At 39.3% G+C, this 18424-nt stretch overlaps 1 protein-coding gene and 1 long non-coding RNA gene across 2 annotated transcripts in view; both read right to left on the bottom strand.

The window, feature by feature from the left end:
* LOC137979407 (uncharacterized) overlaps positions 1–530 on the bottom strand; it is a 21502-nt gene extending 20972 nt beyond the window's left edge. The window contains exon 1 of the long non-coding RNA XR_011118321.1: positions 420–530. This is a non-coding gene — a long non-coding RNA (uncharacterized lncRNA). The remainder of the gene's footprint in view (positions 1–419) is intronic.
* A 1493-nt stretch (positions 531–2023) lies between these two features.
* LOC137979406 (alpha-soluble NSF attachment protein-like) lies at positions 2024–18381 on the bottom strand. The gene is made up of 10 exons (XM_068826661.1): positions 18208–18381; positions 18015–18094; positions 16966–17082; positions 14562–14608; positions 14206–14283; positions 13628–13683; positions 10370–10454; positions 5758–5931; positions 4418–4468; positions 2024–4050 (listed from the first exon to the last, which is right to left on the bottom strand). The coding sequence occupies exons 1-10, from the start codon at positions 18294–18296 to the stop codon at positions 3952–3954; spliced, it is 876 nt and encodes a 291-aa protein (XP_068682762.1). The 5' UTR covers positions 18297–18381; the 3' UTR covers positions 2024–3951.
* Between the last annotated feature and the right edge of the window lie 43 nt (positions 18382–18424).

Raw genomic sequence — 18424 nt, 5'->3', positions numbered from 1 at the left:
AAATTAACATACTGCATACTGGAGCATTTCAACAAAACGGCAAATAGATAATTCCTGTACTAGGATGGAAGAAAATAATTCCAGATTTGACATTTTCAATGCTATATCTGTTTGCTAGTATAAACAAAGAAACTTTGAGAACTTAAACGAAGAAAACGCCCATAGCACTTGGGAATTCAAGAACGACAAAGAAGAGTCAAATATTTTTGCAGGACAGATGCGGGATTGGGATGGCTTGACCGTAAAGTCGATATTTACATCTTGAAAATATCAAATTCAAATAACGGCACTACAGGACAAATAAAGGACGTCAGAGAAAAGAGCCAATGCAACGATACTACTTCGAGTGCTGCAACCAATGTAATGCATTCAAGTGAAAGTACTTCCTCCAAAATTCAACTAAAGAACACGTTACCTACCTACTGTTGCCTTTGATGAGCATCCAAACTCGATCTTCGACGGCAAAGCCAACGAATGAAGGTGCCTGATTATAAATTGCGAGAATTTTGCGAACACGGTTTGTTCTTTTCGACCATCTGAGTGAAACTTTTATTGTTGACTTTGATTGGTCAACCGATTGTCAATCATTTCGTTGAACCAATCATATACTTCTTCAACACGACGAAGAAGGCGGGAAATAAACTGTACAGGATTGTACAGGATATTTCTTTGTAATATTTCAAAAAATAAGTATAAAACAAACTCATGCATAACTTTAATTCTTCAATGTTAACATTGCAGCCCACACTTGAACTTATATTATTATACGACTAGCTCCGTGAGCGGGCAAGATGAACCAAATCACGCCCTGTGATTGGCTACCCGAGCGGGCAAGCTTGAGCTAACTGCTCTCTCGGGATTTCTCGCTTGGTCCCAAAAGATCATAGATCATTTTTTGGTGTTTTATCCCATAATAACTATAATAGAGAGCTTAAAGGGGCTAGGACTCGCAATTTTGGCCAATTTCAGCACTGATCGAATGGTCATAGAATTAACTAAAATATCAAAATTACTGTTCAAAACTATAGAAGAACTCTAACAAAACACAGGGAAGCCAAGAAGGGACATGGATGGACAAAACTGGCGAGGATTGAAATGGATTGAATTTGGGTAAATTTAAAAAACGTCGGCCCACCTTTTTTCAAATTTATATTAGTCTATATCAAAATGTCATTTACAAAGCTGGAAAATCATTCTCAGTTATGTGGCAGTGATTTGCAAATGAAAGACTCTTACTCTGCCAATTTGACGTTTAGAGTTCATAATTAACAAAATTAAACAAAATTACCTAAAATAGCGTGACCTAGCCCCTTTAAGCCCGCGCATTTTTGAGACGCGGACGGAAATCGGAAGTGAGCTGTTTTCCCTTTCAACTTGTCTTCACACAGACACATTTGCATTGCTAATTATCTTTTCTCCATTACAAATGATTAGTATAAAAATCTGGGAGAGACCACTGTCCTGGCGCGCGAAATCTTCTCTTCCGGTTGCCGCCCGCGTCTAAAAAACGCGCGTGCTTAAGCTACCTAATAAATCCTTTATTCACCAAGCTTGTTCGGTCAAGATGGCTGGATATTCTTGGGTTTCACTCTCGTGATCAACAGCCATGTTTTCAACGAAAGCACAAGAAGACGTTAGCATAATAATAGCTTTCAATTCCCGGAGGATTGGATCGGGACACCAACATGGCCGCCATTTCATTGTTTGGGGACACCAACATGGCGGCCGTGACGTCATGTGAAATCCAAGAATTAGCCTCGTTCTTTTTTGCGTGTTTATGGACCTTGACTTCGTCTCGCTCCGTTAAAAAGCAAAAAAGAACTTGGCCAATATCCAGCCATCTTGACCTCAAGCTTGGTCAATAACCCATACATATCATTGTTGTCGCCCTTTCTTGCCAATGTGAACAGTTCCTTGCGGTTAAGGCAAGACCACATGACCGGTAAACAGCCAATAACGGTCGGCGTTACATCTACGAAATTCGTGCCGGTAGAAAACAATGCCAACAATGCAGGCAGAAAAATGAATTTTTAACAAAAATTATTATTAATTAAAAGATGGATTACAGTAGTTTAAAATGGGGATTCCAGAGATGGCATCAGAAACATACGTTTTGTGGGCATCCCAGATCACAGGTAAGAACTTGCCTAAAAATATTTAAGTCTTACTGTATTTTCTCTCTATTTGAAACAGGCTGTCTAGAATCCCTTCTTTTTTCGTTTGGGCTCTACAGTTTGCTGCAAGCTAGAGATGAGCACAGGAGAGAAAAAAAGAGACTCGATAATGGGCTTGCCCCAAAATCTAGCAACCTGCAATCTTCAAACTATTACTATAAGGCCCGTATTTTGGTCCTTGCATGATCCAACTGAGCAATATTTATTTTTTTACCATCAAATTGAAATTATTTTGGGTAGATACAGACTTCTGTGAAAGAGCTTTTGTTTGTAGTCAGATTAGTAAACATAATTTATAATCATCCAGTTTTGTAAAATGTTAAAGAATTAAATCTTTTACTGGAAATAGTGTATTGAAACATAGAACTGTTAAGGCCGGTACACACGAGGGAGCTTGCTCCCGCAGCACGCTCCTGCAACACGCTCCCGGAGCAAAGCTCCCTCGTCTGCACCAACGATTTCTAGCAAAAAATTTTGCTCCCAGGTTTTGCTCCCTCATATCAAACTGGTTTGATATGAAGGAGCAAGCTCCAGGGGCAAATCTGTTGCACGAGTCTGTTTCAGGAGCAAGCTCCCTCGTGTGTACTGAAATTTGCTTGCCGTGACATGACGTGTCTCCAGTTGGCCAATCAAATTGGCTTATTTTTTTCATCCACAACAGTTCCCATGCCCCAATCGGGTTGTTTTATCATTCAGCTCCTTCGTCGTGTCCTTCGTGTGTACTGCTTGGCGTACTTACCCGGGAGCGTGTGTCGGGAGCGTGTTTCAGGAGCAAGCTCCCTCGTGTGTGCCGGCCTTTAGATCTTTGGAGAAAACGGCAAGGAAAGTTGCGAAGTACCGTAACCATCTAAGATTCAATCTGCGGTGCCTACATCAAGACGTGACCCAAAATGGGCCTTCCTAAAAGCAGCAAAGAAGGGAAAGAAACCTCGGACAGGGTGGAGCAGTGGCCGTCCAGAGAAGGCACTGGCTAAGATCCCGTACGTTGCTGGTGTTGCCGAAAGAATTAAGAACGCATACAAGTCACATAAAATCTCGACTACGTTTAAGCCGATTGGCACATTAAGATCTAAACTGGTCAAGGTCATGCCTAGAGAAAAGTTGTCAAATTTAGTCTACGGGATCCCGTGTGGATCTCAAGGATGTGCGGCCAGCTATGTTGGCGAAACCAAACAATCCCTGCGTACCTGCCTGGATCAGCACCGTCACCAGGGATCCAATGAGGCACAGACTTCTGCGGTGTACCTACATATTAAGGAAACCCGTCTCTCTTTCAACAAAACAGGCATGTGATATTCGATCGAGAAGAGGACTGGGTCCGACGAGGCATAAAGGAGGCCATATGGGAAGGGTGGAGCAGCCTTCTCTCAACCGCAAAGGGGGGACTCCGTTTCAGTTTGTCCAACACATGGGACCGGGTGCTGAGGCGTTTTCCTGGTCGCCTGTCACGTGGTCTGTCCAGGTCACATGACCTCTAGCATTAGCCGATGAAGGCCACGGTTTATGGCCGAAACGTTCCATGTTTCAATACACTATTTCCAGTAAAAGATTTAATTCTTTAACATTGTAGTCAGATTATTGTTTCTGTTTTCATTATCAAATTTGTATGCCACCCTTTACTTTCATGAATGATTGATAGTTTCTTACACTAAGGATGAGTACTGTATGGCACTAAAAAAGTTGCTGTTAAAGGATGTTGGCATCTTGAAATTGAAACTGAAGATTGTCTTTAGCTACATTGTGAGTTAAATATGATTTAATATCTTTTTGTCTGAATTTAAGTCAAGTCTGGTTCTTCATTCATTCCTTTCTTAATTCGTAAAAGTATTGTTGTTAACCACTGATCCAGTCTTGAAATGGAGTCATACTCTTTTACCTGCAAAGCGCGAAAAAGAAAAAAAGATTTTGAAAGCATTGCTACATGTATGTAAATAAACAAGACAAGGACAAAACAACATAGTTCTCCCTAGTTTTCAGCACATCATGTAAGGGACCTTTTCAACCCGGTAAAGCATTATTTTGGATAATGTTGGACGTTCTGCAAAGCAGCAGTGACTTCTGAGCGTTTGCAGGCGGTAATAAGTGCTCTTACAAGCGGTAAATTTTACTGGTTACCGCCTGATAAGGAGAACCCTGAAACAATGTGATGAATTATAAACATAGCTGCTCTATTTTACACCAATTCTTGACTTTCAAAAAGACCACACATTTTCTGACAGTGATGGTATATAAGGACCACTTACAGCCTCTGTAAATGATTCTGTACTCTGTTCTTCTTTAGCTTCGATGAGGGTCTACAAAGACAATTGATATAAAGTCAACTTCAAGTTTAGCACTAGAAAAATCAGAGAAAAACATACGTTATTACTGGGCTGAGTTGTTTACATGTATATGTCCAATAGACCAGGGCCAAGTTGTTCAAAAGCAGATTAGCTCTAATCCTTATTCCTAGATTAAAATTAACCAAGGACTTTATTTCTTTACTCCCAAACTGAATGCTGTTCAATGCTAATATTCGACAAAACTTTACACTAGAAGAAGTCAATCTTGAAAAACAAAAATAAGCAAAAGAAACTTTCACCAAAATGTTGAAAACATGAAACAAAGGCTTACGCTAAACCTTGGTTAAGTTAATCGGCTTTCGAACAACCCGGCCCTGATCCTGGGTTGCCTGAGGTCAAACCTCATGGGCTGTCATGGTTACAAAATCCTGGTGCAAGTTCAGAGCTAACACCAAGCAAAGGAAGTAGGTTCAGGTGAAATATATCTTCCATGGTGCAAGGGCTAAGATACCAGAGGGCAGCATTTTTCGCAATATATTATCTTGGGAGCTTAAGAAACGACGACGGCGACAGTTGTCACACTGACACAAAACAGTGCCATCAATGGTTTAAAGGGAAAAAATAATCGTTTGCATCTACAGCATGTATTTTAGCACATATTCTTGCAGTACTCTGCACAACACGACATGGAATCACCAAATTTGAGGTTTTGACCACAACCGGCACTAGCATACAAAGTAGTGTACAAAATATGTGAATTTTTTTTCTCTATTTTTTACTCTGAAACCGCTTGTACCAATTATTTCTTGACAACAATGTGAATAGCCCATTTTCGAGTTGCTGCATGCCTAAGTTTCAAAGCAAGTCATGGTGCACAACCATTCAAATGGAAATTAGTTGCGTATTCTTATGCAAATCAAACTCATTTCCCTTACAATAGCTGAGCACCAAGACTCACTTCGAAACCGACACAAACAGCAATTCGGAAATGACTCATTGACCAAATGTGAGGTTGTGTAGAGGACGCGAGAACCTGACAAAACAATTTTAATTTTCTTCCCAAACAACCATACGATTCACACCAATTTTATTCCTGTAATGTGGATACACACTTTCCATTCCGAATGACGTGGAGTTAACAGTGTGTATCACGAAATTATTACAACGGGAAAAAACAATTTTTAGACAACTTTCTCATTGGCGTCATTATCCTTGTCCCTGTGTACACTGTAAGTTCCCTACAGCCACAATGTCATCATTTTCTCAAGCATTGCTGTTTTGAAAGTCTAGTTTGTACTTACCCTGAGTAGTTTACACTCTCTTGTGTCCTGGAATGCTGGGTACATGTCACAGTATTTTTCGACAGCTCTTTGAGCTTCAGCATCATCAATACACATGTGGCAGAGAGTTGCTTTGAAGAAATACTCTTTGGCACTATACTTCAGTAGAGAACTTTCAATAGCATCGGCACCAACCTAAAATGTTAAGTTATTGGATAGTGTTAATATCAAAGTACAGTGTCTTCTTTGATAAGTTTTGATTTGCCACCATGCTGACCTCAAAAATCATATTGCTGATTTATTGCTTTGGTTAACTATTAACCACAACTGCTTCTAGAGCGAGTTTCAATCGAGTGTCGTAAAACTGTTGTAAAACCAAAACCAAAGTAATTATTTTGGCCAATCAAAAAGGACGGAGACAATCCAGAAAACCAATCAAAACTCGAAGTAGCCGACACAAAACGCGGGAAAATGTGCACGCGCGAGCCACGATTGGTTTTGGTTTCACTTCTGATTGGTTGAGAAAGTGGCGCGGGAACTTTGAACCAATCACTGAGTGAAGTAATCATAAACCAAGGCAATTCGCTATTTACTTTCGACACTCAATTGAAAACCGCTCTATTCTACTAATAACTGGCGAACTTCCTTTAGTAATAATTCAGTTAGGAACAACTCAGGGGCGAACGCAATAATCATAATTTCATGTTTCACTTGAATATTACAGTTATTGGGACCTTAATATTGGATTATGTGTTTCCTATGAGCAACAACGTTTCATTCTAAAAAGTGCACTTATGATGTCCACACAAAATGCACTCTCTGAGAAGAGAAAACTAGTTACATGTAGTCTTGTTCTTGTGACCTGTTTTTACTCCAATCTAAAGTAGAGTATGTGTGAACACACATGTCATCTTGGACACATGCCATTGTGGACACATGTCATCTTGGAAGCATGTCCCAGCAGGAATTCCGCGGGGTTGCGTGCTCTTCCTCGTCATGGTCAATTCCCTTGCACATCAAGACTCTTGGAGATGGAAATATATCGACGACCTAACAGTTGCTGAAAGTTTCTCCGTCAACCAAGACCAAAGTGACATGCAAACAAGCGATGATCGAGTTGTCCAACACGCCAACAACCATCGCATGAAACTGAATTCAGTAAGATGTAAAGAAATTCTCGTGTGCTTTCAAAGGGTACTACCGGACATCCCAAAAATCAGAATTGGGGATGACCATCTCGAAAGAGTGACTACTTATAAGCTACTTGGTGTCCACGTAACATATGATCTGACATGGAACGATGAACGCCGTCACCAAGAAGGCAGCAAAACGTATCTATTCTATAAGACTGCTCAAACGAGCTGGTGTGGCTGCTAACGAACTTGTCCACATTTACATAACATCCATCAAATCTATTATTGAGCATGCAGCGCTAGCATGGTTTTTCCCGTCTACTGGATACCTCATTGGTCAGCTGGAAGTGATACAGAGACGTATCGACTTTACGCCATTACTATGTCATACTTCAAACAAATGGAAAACGAGTAATACAAGCTCAACCACCTGTTCCCACAGCGCTACCAAAACCAGTACTCCACCAGATCACAAGCTAGAGGCACAGTCAAAGTACCATCAATCCGCACTAAAAGAGCTGCCAACTCCTTTATCATTAAAGCTAGTAGATATTTAACCTGCGATCAGGCTCTATTTTAGTTTCGCGTGGTACGTAATGTGGAGTTGGCGAAACGAAAAATAGAGCCTGACCAAATTCCTCTTGGAAATTCCTTCCGCCCACTTTTTTTGATTGATTGACATGTCCTTCATCGGCCAATCAAATTTACTCCCATCACACCAATACACGCGTGGAAGGCAGATTCACGCTATTTTGTCTTGACCAGAGTTAATTACCGTGGGAGGAATATTATAAACGAATTCGAAAGTAACCGTTGGCTTTATTTTGAGAAAAACACATTTAAAGCATGGGGAATGTTTTCGACGACTATATTGCGGCAAAGGCCGGTGTAATTCTTCCTCCGAACGGCACTGAATATGCAGTCTTTTAAGCTTGACATTTTAATTTGTAATTGAGATGACCTAGCATTTTGTCGTTGGACGGTTTGGCGATAGATTTTTAAAGAAAAAAAAGAGAAATACATTATTCCTTTAACGTGTTTGCCCATGAAGGTTTCTTTGGTAATTTTTCGGGTAATATCTTCAGTTGCAGTGTATTTCTAGAATTGCGTGCAGTAAAATTTTTTGATAGAGTACGAACGGTAAGATGGACTCGCAAAGTTTCTTTCATTTTTGTACAATTGGTCTCTCTGGAAACATGCCATTTTAGTTTCTGGAGTGCGAGTTTTAAGTTAAATCAACTGGAAATATTATGAAGCAATCTTGACTCCAAATTGTGCAAACAAATCGTGTCATGTAGAGTAAGTAAATAAAGCCGTTTGATACACAGATATTCAAAACATGCATTCGTGTAACTTGCGATTTTATCAGCATCTCCTCCTGTTGATATATATGTCCTTTGTCTCATCCAGGAAACCAATATGCATCGGCTTTCGTTGCCATTTGAAAGAACTAGCTATTTAGCTTTCAGGGAGGATCAGGGAGGTTTGTGCCAAAGTACTTTCAACCACATGGCCACAGAGCTCGACAACGGAATCGCTAATTTCACTCTTTCCAGAGATTCAAAACCGATTCTGGACAAGTTATGAGATGTTTTCAGATGGCATATCTCCATTTATACAAATAAAATCAAGTTGCACCGTCCACGGCATTGTAAGAACAAAAGGCAGCAAATTGTTTTCGTACACTTATGGCGGATTAGTCTCGAGGACTTCGCGAGAGCTCCGCGCAATCACGATGGAATTTTCACTTCCGGCGTTTCAACAGCCAATCAGATCACGAATTTGGTCGGCCAAAATTTGGCCGACCGTCCGGAATTCTTGAGAGACTTTTGGTCAGGCCCAATTTTAGCGAGCGACGACGACATAAGAGAACATATGGGCGAAGCTAAAAATGGGCCTGATCGCAGGTTAGTAGATATTACAATGATGAACTCACTAGAAACCAGTGAATAATCTAATAATACCCATAAAGTGACATATTCACTTGATGAGTAGCATGATCACGGTACCCATTTCTGTAACATACCTAAAAATTGTGAAATTGTGTTTATTGGGGTAAAAATCACTTATTTTGGCTTATTTCACACCCAGACTTACATATCTTTCTAATTGTTCGGAAAATATTAATGTTTGGTCCGTTAAAACTGAATTTTTGATTTACCCATGACCCCTTGCAGGCGTGGTCTTTCATACAGATAGTCAATTTTGAGGCAAATAAAAAGTAAAAACAGAAAGCTTTCACTACATGGAGGATAGCATCCCCTCATTTAGTTCTATTGACACCCTAAACGCTGGCTTTCTGCTCCACTTTTTTGCTCCACTTTACAATTTGAGGTCAGAGCAATTTGAGGTCAGAGCAGAGGTCAGAGCAGATGTCTCTTTCCTGAAAATTGCCCCTGAAAAGACATTGTGGACTTCCCAATAATATCCATAGAGGAAAGGTTACCAAGCCTTGTGAAGCACATGGAAATCATGGCTTCTTTGCGAAGTAGATTTGTGATGTTCACTGGCACTCAAGACTAGGTTCAATATGGCCCGGCATGTTAAAAAAAACGTAGCGACTCAGTCAAAGGCTAATATTTTCGCGACCCTGAAAGCTACGATGACGAAACTGTGGAAATAGCTAGTGGAACTTGTGAGCATTCAGAAAATGCTTGGTTGGAATCCACTTACGCCTTGGTTGGAGCAGGAGCAACATTGAAAGAAGTGGTCTCGAAAAATATTATTGCGTAATTGCGGAACAGAAAAAGCGTAGCGACTCTTTTGAGGAGTGATTTCTCCATTCGTAGTGGATCCCTCAAACTAATTTTTCTGTATGTTAAAGCACAAGGTATGAGCATTTAGTTGAGATGGTTTTGAAGCCACAGATATCAATTGAAGACTTGTTTCAAACTATAACCTAGTGAGCGCCAGAATTCCAAAACACAGCGTTACAGTAAGGAAACTACGGAATTTTGAATCTTTTTAATGTGTTTTAATAAACTTGAACTGTTTTAATTTTGCTCATATGTAGTATTTACTGCGTGTTATCACTGGTTATTGTCCGTTAATCCACATAATTGTTCTCTCTTATGAAAAATGGTTTTGAAGACTTTCAATTTGAAAATTGTGTTACGCGTTACACTCAAAATTTGCCTATTTTTCTATCCTTTTCCTTTGTTTTCTCAAGAAAGGAAAGTCGCTTACCCTTTTTACACCCTGTATGCTAATCAACAAGGATAACCTTAGCATTCAGCAAAAATATAGCTTCATTGAAGACGTTAAACTGAATAAATCAGGAAATGTTTCTGAGTCACCCCCAAATGGGTACGGTGATTGTGCTACACATCACTTATATTCACTCACCTTTTTAATTCACAAATTGTACATATTTTTATATTATATTTTACAAATCATACCAATGTATTTTAGACTGCAATGTCTACAGTTGGAAACAAAGCTATTATCATTATTAATATTACAAATAAAGCATTTCTTTTTCTTTATTTATGATAACTTACCTGTTCGTAAATCTCAAGAGCTTTTGCATATTCTCCCATCTGTGCTGAATACATTGCAACTTTCAATAAGCACTTGTTTGCAGAGCTACAAAAAACAAACAGAAGAACTTCATATTGGCAGTTACAATGAAACTTGCATTTCCCGTAAGACGAGAGTAAGATGCCCGTGCTAAACTGCACAGGGATATCATTATGGTTTGAAGAAGCTGACAAAGAAAGAAAACCAATCCACTATTTTAAACTATGCATGCAGTGTTTTAATGCTTTTCAAACATTCCAGCCATTTTTATGACAATAACCAGTTTAATAATAATAATAATAATAATAATAATAATAATAATAATAATAATAATAATAATAATGATCATGATGATGATGATGATGAAGATGATGATGATAATAATAACAGCTGACCCTAGATTGTCATCGGTGAAAGTGTAATCTGACTATGGCATGGATCGACGTCAAGAAGGCGTACGACTCGGTAGACCATGTTTGGCTGGAGGAGATGATGATCCTGCATAGATTTCCTGTTTGGTTGTCAAGGACAGTGGAGAAGTTAAGGAAGAGCTGGAACACAAGGGTGGTGGTGACTACAAAGCAAGGTCGCGAGACTTCTGAGCCAATTTGGTTTGTCAAAGGCCTACCCAAGGGTGATGCTCTTTGCCCCAGGCTCTTCACAGTCTGTTTGAACCCCATGGTTATAAACTATCAAAGCGCATTAGTGTAAAGGTAACAGACCTCTTGTATAACGATGATCTAACGATCTTTGCATCTTCAGAGAGTAAACTAGACTGTGTTATGGGATCAACCAAGAGCGCAATGGAGAATGTCCGACTCCAGTGGAACCCCAAAAAGTGTGGAGTCGTCCATGTACAAGGGGAGTGGGGGGGGGGGGGGGAGGGAGGCACATACCTATCTCCGCAATGCCTGAGGGTAAGGGTAGATGAGAATATGTGTGTTCCCAACCTCGAAGAGGGCAATCAGTACAAGTTCTTGGGTGTGTTAGAGACGGTGAGGAAAGAGGAGAGCATGTTGTTGGAGCGCGCAGCTAAGGAGTTTCTTCGCAGAATGTTTATCATCTGGTCAAGTCCCTTGTCTGATCACAACCGTGTAACAGCCTCAAACCAATTTGCATTACCAGTGTTAGGCTACCTAATGTGGTCACAACAGTGGCCAGTGACAGAGCTTAAAAAGTTAGATAGAGAAACTTGCAAAATAATTGTTGAGAATGGTGGGAAACATCCCAACAATTCAACTGCCATCCCATACATGCCAAGAGAGAAGGGAGGTAGAGGCCTGTGCTCGATCAAGGAGGAGTATAAGTTGACGCAGATAAAGACGGCAGTAAAGTTACAAAGAAATGGTGACCCAGCTACGGCGATGGTCAGTGAGTTTGAAGAGAGAGTGGAGAAGTTAGGTCATAGTTCGTTAGTTGAAGAGGCAGCAGGGTAAGCAGAGGAGATGGGCCTCTAGTTGCAACTAGAGTACCCAAATCCAACCTGCATAAAGCATGATAGCGGAAAAGTGATAACAGCAGAGAAACTGATGGCAGAGCTGAGAAGGCGTTTGGAGCAGAGGTCATTGTATGCGGTGCACAAACAGAACCTGGCAGGGGAAACTAATCTTTGCGAGAAGTGAAGACAGGAACCTTAACTTTGATGGCTGTTTCTGCTGGTTAAGTGGTTGGAAACAATGCCCAACACATACAGTGGTAGGGATATTTGAGCTTTCCAAACAGTTACTACCTACCAGGTTGTATGCTTGCCAGAAAACGCATGCGGATGTAACGAGTGAGGTGATGTGTAGTCTATGCAATAAAGCCCCTGAAAGAGTTGCTCATGTCCTGGCTGGTTGTACTGCCATTGCACAAGTGAGTGCATGACCCACCATGACGCAGCTCTCAAGCTACTCTTTTCCGAAATTCTGCAAGACGTAGGCCTTGTAGACTCGTGCCACCTTGGTGCTCGCCACTGAAACTCAAGCCAGTGTTCGAGGTGAACAATGCGCAAGCACTCTGGGATGTCCCCCTATTTGAGCAGCACCAAGAAGTTAAAGCCAACAGAGTGGATGTTCATATTATCAACCACGAGTCAAAGCAAGTCATCACGCTTGCTTTACAAATCGTGAGAAAAGGAAGGAGGAGAAAACCACAAAACAATGACCGCTCCGTTGGGAATTAAATAAAAGCAGAAGTACCAAGGAAATGAAGTGAAACAATATAATATCATAATGGACATATTGGGGGGATGGTGCTGAGACTTCTTCATAACATGCAGAAGGCTGTACTCTCTGCACTAAACATCTCTCGAACGTTTAAAGTTGCAACATGAAAATGAATACCACATTCGAATTAATTTTATTAACTCTCTGTCTTCAACGTCTTTAGGATTTTTTAAACTATGATGTAATTGTCAATGGATTTCTATGGCCCAATAAGTAATATGTTTGAGAGAATTTTAAAAACTTTATGATCACCGTCGTAAATTTTAGATGTCCTAAATAGTTTTACCAATTTTTTTCCTTTTCTTTTTGATCAAAGTATTATTAATAACACTAATTTTATATATCCTTAAGTTTTCCATACAATTTTGTCTTAAGTTTTCACTATATAATGGACTACACTCACGCACCTCGTTATACTATTTTTAATTAACTGTATATTGCATACAAAAGTTTTAAGGGCTGATATAATAATAATAATAATAATAATAATTATTATTATTATTATTATTATTATTATTATTATTATTATTACAGCCCACATGCAACATAGGTTTTGAAATACATTTTTTGTATTCATGAACAAGTTATCATTAGATTTGTACTGGCTTAAAACAATACATTCAACGCAAACCAACAGTACCATCATTGGTTTCGTCTGGAAGCTTGGCACACTAACTCATACATGCTCCTTTAAACCCGTGATGATGGCAGCGATTTGCCTCCAACATATTATTTTATATCTCAAAAAATGGATAGGATGCTTAATGGTGAGTATGAACAACAGCCTTAGATCACTCCATTATGGATGGAGACAGTACATGTAGTTACTGTACTACAGTAGTATGTGTATTGAAATGCTGGGTCTTGAAACATACCCTTGCAAGTTACAATCAGTATTCTTTGCGCTAGAGTGGCATCAATCCCTAATAATAATTATTATTGATGATTTCATCGCAACAACATGTACATGTTCAGTAGATGTTTAGTAGATGGTCAACTCCGTTGCAGTTGAACCTAAATCGACATTTGCACCTGTTTGACTCTTCCCCTCTGTAATATTGAGCAGCCTGTTCATAATGAAATATTGCCTGAAAAAGATAATAATAATAATATTACACTCATACCGGTAATTAATTCTGTACATGACAGACCTCTGGCTTTTGATTTTTGTTTTATAAAATTCTACATACACATAACTCACTTTCCATTTCATTTTCAATTTCAACCTTTTGCTTAATTAACGAAGATTATGTTGGGAAGAGTCTAATAACCGAGATACAACCCTATATGAATAATTTAGTGTAATAATTATACCAATTACACCAATTGAAACAAATTATTTATGTACTAAAAATTATTCAACAAAATTTTTGGCACTGTAGACATTATCATTCTGAAATTGACACCTTGCAAGGAAGATGGGAAAAATTTTCCTTATCAACAAACAAAAATCTTAAGTATTCAAATTAGTAATCATTACATGTCAAAAGTGTCGTACATGTTTTTAAGTTACAGAATACATGGTGAGGGTTTCCAGTTCTAACAGTTCTTGAATGTGCTGTATAGAGGAACTCACCGCAAAAAACAATTCAACAATTTAAATCTCTCACCTTTTCTAAGTCTGCCGTGTTTCCCTCATAAATCTCAGCCACAGTAATATGATGCTTAGCAGCCATAGTAAACCGACCCTAACAAACCATAAAGCCGTCAAGGCTGAGCATCAAAATGTATATTGTCATAATTGTTCTCCATTCATTTTTAGGCACTTATTAAAAATCAGGCACTTGATAATGGTAATAATGTAAGCAACAATTACATGCTTGGCATTCAGCGGGCTACACGGTTTATTAACAATACTTTTCAAAGAAAACAGTGCATGTTACACCTATGTAAGGAAAATGGTTTTCCAGTTAACACACCTGGCAGATCATTTATGTTACTGACATTTAACCAACAATTTTCCTACCATATCTGTGTAAATGTTAATGGCCATTTCAAAAGCTCTCACTGCTTCTGCAAGAATATAAAAAAATGCTAGAAAAATTATACCTGTATATACATACTTGTATAGTTTATGATCCTATACTTAAGGTCCTAGGTAGAGCTGCTCAGCTCTTGATCTATTTTATTTTATTTTATTAACTTTGCCAGTCAAGCTGGCAGAGTGCCACAACAGCTTGCGCCAATTACTGTGGCCCCTTTTTTTACCCTCCCAACCATGATACACAACAGAAGACAGACCACAACACCGGGAACTACGTGCCCTACTCTTAGCGACAAGTGTGTGGGTTCTTTTACGTCCCACAGGATTATGAACATTGAAGGGTTTTGAGACGGGACCTCCCGCTTATTGTCCTTATCCGAGAAGACTTGAAAGTCTAACCATTTGCAGATGTAGGTAGCACTTTCTCCTCAGTTATTTAAAGACCTTGAGTGTTGGTCTGGCCGGAATTGAACTCGCGACCTCCCGCGTGACAGCCCGGTGCTCAACCAACTGAGCTACCGGTGCGTGGCTTCTCTTCTGTTCCAGAGACTTTTGTCTCGCTTACTTTTAATTAATTAATACAACTCAATACAGTGTACATGCATGCTTACCCAAAAGCAGTCAATAAACCAAATGTAGTTTTGACTGTAAACTGTTCATGGAAATAACTAAAGTTACATGCAGAGATGCTTTTCATCATCAAAGAGCAAATATCAATCAACAAGTTGCAAAAATGTATCTTTCAATTTGCATGTACTATGTACTGTATACTTGTATGGCTTGCTGGGAAAACAACAGTTCCCTTTTGTCCATGAAAGTAAAGCTGTTATGCAGGGACATTTTCTGGATAATCTTAGTGGGGTCATGATGGCATGGCAACCATCACGCAATCATGCCTCACCCCTCAGTCTGTGATCCTCTATAGGCTGAGCTTTAATAATAGAATTCAATAATAATAATAATAATAATAATAATAATAATAAACTTGTATAGTGCCGATATCAATATATATTCAACTCGATTCTTCTGATTTTCTTCTGATTTTTCTGATTCTTGTGATTTTCTCTGAGTACTATAATTTTCTTTCATTCTCATCAAAATCAAGATCTCCCATGCCATGTAATTATGCCAGGGTGAACTGTCTGGGAGAGGTTAAAGGGGCTATGTCATGTTGTTTTAGGGTGTTTAAAGTGCTACTATGATTAATTAAAAATCACCTTTTTTTCCTTGTGATTGCTCAACACTTCACTGGCAAAATTTTAACTGTTGATTTTTATTCAAAGGCTATTTAGTTGGAGTGTAAGGTTTGGATTTCATGGTTCGCTATTACTCTCGTTCCAAACTGACCGATTGGACCTCAGAGGGTTGGATCTATGGAAAAGTGACGTCATTTACTCACTACACTGTAGCTTAAAAATTCAGCGGGTAAACGCTGCCTATCATACATGTATATGCAAAACACAAGTTTAAAAGTTTGAAAGCCCGGAAATCCCAGGATGTATATTAATTCAGCCACGTACACACGCATTGCGTCTTTGATGTCATTTTCTCCTCGATCCAGCTCCCTCAAGGTTTTTAAAGTTAGTAATGGCAGACCATTGTGGGAGGAGTGGTGGCTTCATGGTTAGTGTGCTCGAACCCGGATCGAGTGGGCCAGGTTCGGGTCCTGGCCGGGGACATTGTGTTGTGTTCTTGGGCAAGACACTTTACTTCCACGGTGCCTCTCTCCAGCCAGGTGTATAAATAGGTACCAGCAAAATGCTGGGGTAACCCTGCGATGGACTGCCATAGAATCCAGGGGGGAGTAAAAATACTGCTAGTCGCTTCATGCCACAGAAATCGGGATAAGCTCTGGCTCTGATGGGCCACTTGGCTCATAAACAGACTTTACTTTTTTTTTTAATGGCAGACCATTAAACAGGCAAATTCCAGTTAAAATTAACAGGTGCTTTTTAGAAATCAAGGCTTAAAACTTCGATGAGTTACTGTTTATTTAGCATGATAGTTTTGAAATCCACAGAATTTGGTCATAGGGGTTAGCACTTTCAAGGACATCTTTAGCTTGTCACAAGTTTAATTAAAGTTCAAAAGTGGTTATGTGGAATTCCTTTACTGACAAAATTACCGTTACATCACAAACACGATGAAGGCCTCTATCGAGGCAATTTCCCATAAATTTGAAAAACCTTACGCCAACTTTTTTCATGATTACCCAAATGCAATCCAGTTCAACCTCGTCCACTTTTGTTGTATTTCTTTTATGTTGTTCAATGATTTTAAGTGGTTCTTGCAATGTTTCTTTCCACTTTTTGGGCATTTTGAATGTCATGAAATTACACAAATTTGTGTGACATAGCCCCTTTAATAAAACTAAACTTGAATTTACCTTCTACATCAGTCTTCTTAAAACAGTTCCCTGCATCAACATAGCGTTGCCCTGCTTCATGCTTGGACTGAAGATTAATCTGTAGGTTTGCTGCTTCCATGAATGCTTTACCTGCAGCTATAAAGAAGAGTGTGTCACAAAAATCATGTTGCCTGGATGTGTCAACTTTTGAGCCAGCTCGCCATGGTGATGAATGATGTGTATTGTGATGGTGGGTTTTCTGTGGAATATTCACTTGGTAAAACAATGAACTTGTAAGTTAAAATTTGGTCAAAGTTCTGTGTTCACAGAAACACACCAAAATGACTCCGATATCAGTGAAATTAATCCCTAATTGCACGAAGGCACATTGCGATTTATTACCTGTTTATCACATCAAGAGCAAAATCATTGAAGGAAACCTGTTCAATGCCGCAATAACAATCAACTTAACCACGTTTTCATTCGGTTAGAGTTCAATTCAATAAATCGTTGATGACAACAGAAATAGCGCTTAAAATGTATTTTATACCTGGACAAAAAGCAGTTTAATCGAAGTCAGAATCTGGCAGAAGATTCTCTTGTACATGTAACTTTGCTTGATCAGTAAATGCAACCATTAACCAATCAGGATCAAGTAATCATGCCCTTTTGATCACCTAAAGTGCCCTCGCGATTCGTCTCAGCCAATCAGCATTCAGTAATTTTGCCTTCATCAATTGCAATGTACTAAGGAAAACTGTAACCTCTATATCTAGATGATAACTTAATTGTCACCTACATGTAGTTATTGGATAGTGATCTATCAGTTGGAGAGTCATGTAACGTAACTAGTTCTTTGAACAAACAAGGCAGGAAGAATTGTGAGAAGAAAACAGACTAATACAAAGCACAGGCCACAACTAACACTGATTAGCGTTAAAAATAAATACTTGATAACCTTTTAAATGAAAAAAGCCAGTCACCTGGGCATGGGACATGGTGATTAGGAATCAACTTAGCTTGGTACCACTGAAATCAGTGGTTAAAATAAATGAAATTACAGCTGTACAAATGAATAATAGGCTCACCACTCCATTTTTGCGCCATCTTGAACGAATTTCCTGCTTGGATGTAGAGTTCTGTCGCATCCTCTAGCTTTGAAGCTCCCCTGAAATCAACAAAAAACCTTTCTTTTGCAATCCGATCTGAAGTGATAACACTTCAACAAGGCCTACATGTATGTGCATGCTCAGACAACTCCTTAAACCAACTTGGACCTACCCAAACAATCCACCCAAAAATCCCTGAGATGACTTAACTTTCTTCTCTGCCTGAGATACAAGCTCAATCGCTTTGTCTTCATGCGACATGGTGTTCTACAATACCCGTGTTTTCAAGCTATTCTACAGCCACATTAGTCACTTTTCATCGTCTCCCGAGTTGACGTCACGTATATTTGTGATGTCGGGAGATTGGGACGAATATATAAGTTCCCGTG

This window comes from Montipora foliosa, chromosome 12 (assembly GCF_036669935.1).
Source record: "Montipora foliosa isolate CH-2021 chromosome 12, ASM3666993v2, whole genome shotgun sequence".
Classification (NCBI taxonomy): domain Eukaryota; kingdom Metazoa; phylum Cnidaria; class Anthozoa; order Scleractinia; family Acroporidae; genus Montipora; species Montipora foliosa.
The sequence above is the reverse complement of the archived record's forward strand: the minus strand, read 5'-3'. Positions and strand labels throughout refer to the sequence as shown.